The sequence below is a fragment of the Bombus impatiens genome, unplaced genomic scaffold, assembly GCF_000188095.3.
Source record: "Bombus impatiens unplaced genomic scaffold, BIMP_2.2 scf_0504, whole genome shotgun sequence".
Lineage (NCBI taxonomy): Eukaryota > Metazoa > Arthropoda > Insecta > Hymenoptera > Apidae > Bombus > Bombus impatiens.
In genome coordinates, this window is record NT_176923.1 from 304376 (window position 1) to 310258 (window position 5883).

The following is a 5883-nucleotide window of genomic DNA, read 5'->3' on the forward strand; positions in this document are numbered from 1 at the left end:
GGCGATTCACATCCGTTCGACGCAAACGGAACAGCTACGTACATTCGTACACGTAGAATCCCGCCTCCGAGACTTTACGTTCCGTTATAAGCATCGCGTGCAAAGTTTTATCGTCTCCATGTTTCCGATTGATCGCTTTATCGCGTAAATAAATTCTCCAAAAGTCTTTCAAGATGGCGAAGAAGATAAAGCGATGTTTTAGGAGGAAAGCGACGCAAAGAACAGGGAGAAAAATAGGAGAAAGCGAAAATTTATCAACGTCGGTAGGTATGTCAGAAAGGTGAGCGACAGAACGAAACGCGTTCGTGATGCGTGCAAACACTGTCATCGATAGGGAAACGGATATCGACATGCCTTGATAACGAACGTGTCTATGTGAAAACGGTGACGCAGGCTGCGCGGCTTTGCAAGTACGCGTAGCTCGCGGTTCCTTTCGAATTGGCTGGAATTTATATTCGCAAACAGCATAACTGGCACGTCCGAAGGTAGACCATAGATACGATACCCCGCGACGAAACATACGGCTTCGCCCGCGGCAAACCTGTACATATTCATGCATGCGAATATAGCTAGAGGGAAAAAGTGGGTAGCCGGTCGTATCGCGTTACAGGGAAATTGCGCGCCGTTGCGCCGCATCGTCCGGCCGGAAAGGTGAAAAAACCTACCAGCTACCGGTGTTTCTGGTGCCGCGAATTCTGTTTGTAATTATTCAGCATAGTGACGACGATTATTATGCTGGCCGGCAACTTACTCCGATTGCGTCTACCATTTCGTCGTCCAAATGCAAATTAACGATCGTTTCATTTCCGCGAGACTGTTCCGCGGGTCATAATCGAGAAATCGTACAGCGTGTCCTTTGGTATTCATTGAAAAAGTTGTCGATGACGTTAAATCTGGCAGCAACCGGTAGTTCTGCACTCGTTGTAGATGTGCTAGTGGTCACGGTCCGGAGACCGAAATCGAGGCTGGTCCGAGTCGCAACCCGAGTCGCAACGTAGAAGCGTCTACGGTTCACGGTGAAATTCCATCGAATCTTCTTCGTTCTGGCTTGCTATGTTAAAATAGAAGGACTCGTCTTTTAACGAAACAAACAAATACAATCGATTACGGTTTCCGTCTACCAAGCCGTATCTTTCGAGCGGAAAGTCCTTCGTACAACGAAGATTCTATAAAATCCTATTGTACGGGACAATCTGATATCCAAGCTATTTTGTTTCTCAATGGGTTTTAACAGACAGAGTTCCATCGTACTTTCTGTCGCGATTGTCGTCTCTATGAAATGAAAACGCGAACAGCCTCGGTTTAGAAGGATAACGTTGTCCTTAGGAAATCGTTGTTACGCGCACGTTTCAGCGTTTATAAACGAATAAACGCGTTACCTTCAAACTTTTCCTCGGATACGATGGTAGAACCACTTGACGCTAGACTCGATGTTGTTGGCAATCTTGGCTTATGTACCGGCAGTCTCGTTTACATGGAGACGTATCGAACGTTTGCGAAGCGTCTATACACGATCAAGGAGTGTCCGGGCCACGTTGTTGGTCCGACTGTAATAACGGTTTGCGACACGCCGCGTTAAAGGGAAACCCTCTTAACGCAAACATCTTAAGCTTCGAATCGAATTAAATTGGTCGACGAAACGAGTCCGTCCACGATCGTCGATATCGAGCTCCTAGATGAAATACGAAAGGTATTCGAAATTATCGGAAAACAAGTTCTCCAGCGATGACAAAGTTTCGTCGTTAAAAAAGTAGTTGAAAGGGAAGACAGCGCCGCCGCCGCCGCCGCCGCGTTCTCGATTAATTTCATCGATAAATAAATTCGCTGTATCTGCTCGTGGATAGCTCGTAAATACTCATTAAGACGGCAAATCGACAGGTTAATTGGTTGAAGTAGAACTTTACTCTTCGGTTTCTGAATAGTTCCTTTAATTCGTTCTCGACAAAATCGCCCTGAAAATTTATTGTTTTCGCTGTTGGCGAATTTCACCATTTTCACTTCGTTGCCTGCGAACTTTCGAAGCGATAAGATAACGCATCGAATACCTCCGCAAAAACGCAAGAGGTTCTTTGAGCGCTACAACGTGAACGTTACGAGTGGAACTTTCAAAGAGCAGAACCGGTTTCTCGGAGGAAACGGCTCGAGTCCGAGCAACGATCTCTCGAGACGAATCACTCCGAGTTTAGGAAACGCAAACGTAAACACGACTGGAATCGATCGACTTCCGGGGTCGAAGGCTAGAACGCAACGATGAAATAGTAAAAGGAAGCCTGCTGCGGTATGCCGGTGGGACAAGAGCCGGTTAGGTAAATCGGTTGCTTTCTTTTCCCACTGGTCAGTCAGTCATCGAGCATGGCTCTACGCGACTGGTACGCGAATCGTGAGCTGCTCCTAACGGGAGTTACTAGTGACGTAGGACGCGCGTTGCTCGAAAAGATTCTCCGTTCATTCCCCGATGTAAAGGTTTACGCGATCGTCCGATCCCGGCACGGCTTCGACAAAGACGACAGGATAAAGAACATCTTTCTGTCGCCACGGTAGGAACGCCTGCTTTCTTTCCTATCTTCTTTCTCGAGTCGAGGTCGAGAGACGGTGTTTAAAGAACCGACATCTAGATACGATCGTGACTCGAATCGAAGAGTCGCGATGGTGCGTCGAGTGTGTTTGTTAAACGATTCGCCAACGACGAGTATCGTATTTTAATTCGGCTGAAAATTAGCTCGAATTAATAACGCGCGTAAATTTATAAGAACTTCTGTATTTTACAAGAGCTTGGGTATCGTAGGTACATATTGCGGACTTGCGTTGAAATTTCCTACTGTAAATAATTACGGAACAAAAGCTCGCACGTTTGGTTAATTCGTGCAAACGGTCGGCCTATGCTCGGCGTTGATCGAAGCACAAGTATTTTACCGCGCTGCTTTAACCATTCCGCTTTCCTCGTTATTTTGCTTTCCAAGAACAATGGTTCAGCCCTCGTTCGGAAAACAGATATTATCAAGATCGTTATTCGCGCAATAAAGCCGTAAATAATGTACAGCTCGAAACGGTGCATATACAAAAAGAAATGGGCGTTAACGCGAATAAAGCTTACAACAACAATGTGCGCGAACGCAATGAACCCAGGACGTAATAATATCTCCAATTATTTACTTCTGCGATATCTGTTTTTTGGTCGTTTATTACCTTAGTTTCATTAGCTATTTGTTTTCACAAAGCTAGTTCGCCTTTTAATCAAGCATACAAATGACAACAAGGATTAAACGTTGAAGCATTTATTCGTCATTTTTTCTCGTTCTTTCGATCTTTCCTTACGCGCAATATCATTCGCACGTTGCATGTTGTACACCGTGTATACGTTAAACATTGCATCTCACTTTAATCAGCCATTCGTTAGATCCTTCCATTCTAGTCAAAGCTTCGTTAGACGGAACGGCGACTGTAAATTAGCTTCCCCGTCTGCTCGCTACAACCGTGTCAGCTCGTTTAACTATTTCAAGTACTTATAACGTTACAACGTTGTAAGGGAGAGAGGGAGACAGGGGTGAAAATATAGAACAAAATGTTTGTCAAAATAAATCGTGACTCGTGAACATCGCATGATCTCTTCGTATATATATCGTATATACGAAGTTCGTGCACAGTACCCGGTCAGAAATCGATAGTTTCTTCCAAATTATTTCCCAAATAATTAACTCGACCAAGGAATAAAAAAGAAACGAGTAACTTGTTTATCTTCTATCCAGATTTCGTAATAAGTCCTCGCAGCGTTAAATGGACCTACCGCTTTTCACGATTTACCACTGGCGAGTGCGCGTTACGACAATTAAGGGGGTATTCTAGTCTAGAGGCATGAATTTCGGGCGGTTTTTGGAGCTCTGTACAAACGAAACAAAAATGTTTTTGTTATCCTTCTTTTTAGCATTTGTTTATTGATATTTTAAGATTACGTAAAAAATTCACCGAAAAAGAACTCAAAATTCACAAAGTTATGAGCTGACAAAGTGGGTGGTGCTAAAAAAAAGGATGTCCTGGCGTGTACGATTTCAACCCTTCTGGTCATCTGAAGCAATAAAACCGAACGGATTCTTAATTAGTATAGATGCGGTTATAGCATGAACCTTGGAAAAGTCAAAACAATATCTTTTCACAAAATGACGGCCGTTTGAAAAAATTTTCCTTTTTGGCATGTTTTTTTGGCAATTCCGTATTTTTTAAAAATAGTAAAATTAAAAATTTTGATCTGAGCGTGGTTGAGACGATAGAGGAATGTATAAAGAACATTCACACCAAATTTCAAATAAATCGGTTCATTAGAACTTGAGATATCGTGCACCCCGACTCGAAAAAAGGTAGTTTCGAGAAAAACGCGTTTAAAGTTTTGAGACGAGTTTACTCGGACAACGTGTACCGTCTACTGTTCGTTTGTTCCGGTCGGACCGGAGCAGATGCCGCGTCACAAAAACGGCTGTAACTCATAAAATAATTGAAATTTTGAAAAATCCTTCCAAGGGCATATTCTTGAATGTCTAAACTTTGGAAATATGAAAAAAAAGTTGTTCGATTTTTTCAAATTTCTAGACTAGAATACCCCCTTAAACGTAACCTCCGAGCGATAAATGTCGCTCTGATGTATTTACAATTGGTATAATGTCTCTCTTGCGAGAAAAATTGACGCTTTCGTTATGATAATAGACGGAACAAAATTCAACCGAGATGAAATAAGGTATAAGTTTCGTCAAAAGCATCTATTAAAGAATATCGTTATACTCCGAAGTCCTGTGAAAAGAACGTACGAGCACGCTGACGTAGCATCAACGGTGGGTATTGTGAGTTGTACGATAAAAATAAAACGAAACTTGGAAACCGCGCGATCCAACGTGAATCTATCTACCACAAAAGGATTATGTTCGTGGTTAGCTGTCTTCTAGTAACAAGAAAATATCGATGATAAATCGCTGACATAATAGCAGACGGATTATAGTGCAACGAACAATAATAGGAGTCTTCGTAGTCGAGGGGGTGGAGAAGGACTGTCTGCGACGTCCTTAACTACCGCTGTAGCAAACACCGACAACACGCTACTGGTTGCGTACGTTGCGCGGTATACACTTTGAAAGAACGATGATACATCGACAAGAAAAGGGATGAAAAAGCTTTGTCGAAAGAAAGCGATAGAGACGTCGTGATTCCGCGCTTAATTCGTTCGGTGAATTTTTAATCGGCGCGAACGCCACGCTTAATTACAAAGTTATCTTTCGTTTCGAGATATTCGTTATCCTCGGCTTTGCAACAATGCGTAATCCGGTAATTACCCTTTAACAGGTTAATTACAGGTGTTAATAAAAGTATCGACTAAGAAATAAGTAGATGCTTTCACTTTTTTCTTTCATTGTGCGGTAGTACCGTTAGAGTTGCAAACAATTCGCCGATATACGAGCCAGAGACGAAGAGAAGGTGGCCCATAATTCTCGACGTCTTTGAATTAAATTGGCGAGTTAAGTCTGGCCGTGATCCAATTGAACAAACAACGAGTTCCTCGTTCGATTCGTTTGCTACAGATTCGAGAGACTGAGACAGGAGGCCCCAAACGCGATTTCTCGGGTGAAGGCGTTAGAGGGTAATTTATTGTACGATGGACTGGGCACGACGAGGGCCGACAAGGAACTGTTACGAAACGTGAGCGTGGTGTTGCACGCGGCTGGTCCGTACGACGAGGTATTTCGACTCTGCCAGAAACTGCCACGTCTTCGAGCAGTGGCAGCGATCACGAGCATTTTCCATCACGAGGGTCGAATAGCCGAATCGTTGGAGAAAGAAGAGGAGGCGATCGACGGACCCGTGGCTCTGGTGCGAGTTCCGCTGGTCGGACCTGCACTGCGC

General features: G+C 43.6%; 1 protein-coding gene across 1 annotated transcript in view; it reads left to right on the forward strand.

The window, feature by feature from the left end:
- The window catches only part of LOC100740104, an 11553-nt gene extending 5871 nt beyond the window's left edge, over positions 1-5682 (forward strand). The window contains exon 5 of the mRNA XM_024368994.2: positions 5562-5682. Within this exon, the coding sequence (XP_024224762.1) occupies positions 5562-5575 (14 nt within the window). The 3' untranslated portion in view covers positions 5576-5682. The remainder of the gene's footprint in view (positions 1-5561) is intronic.
- Positions 5683-5883: the final 201 nt, after the last annotated feature.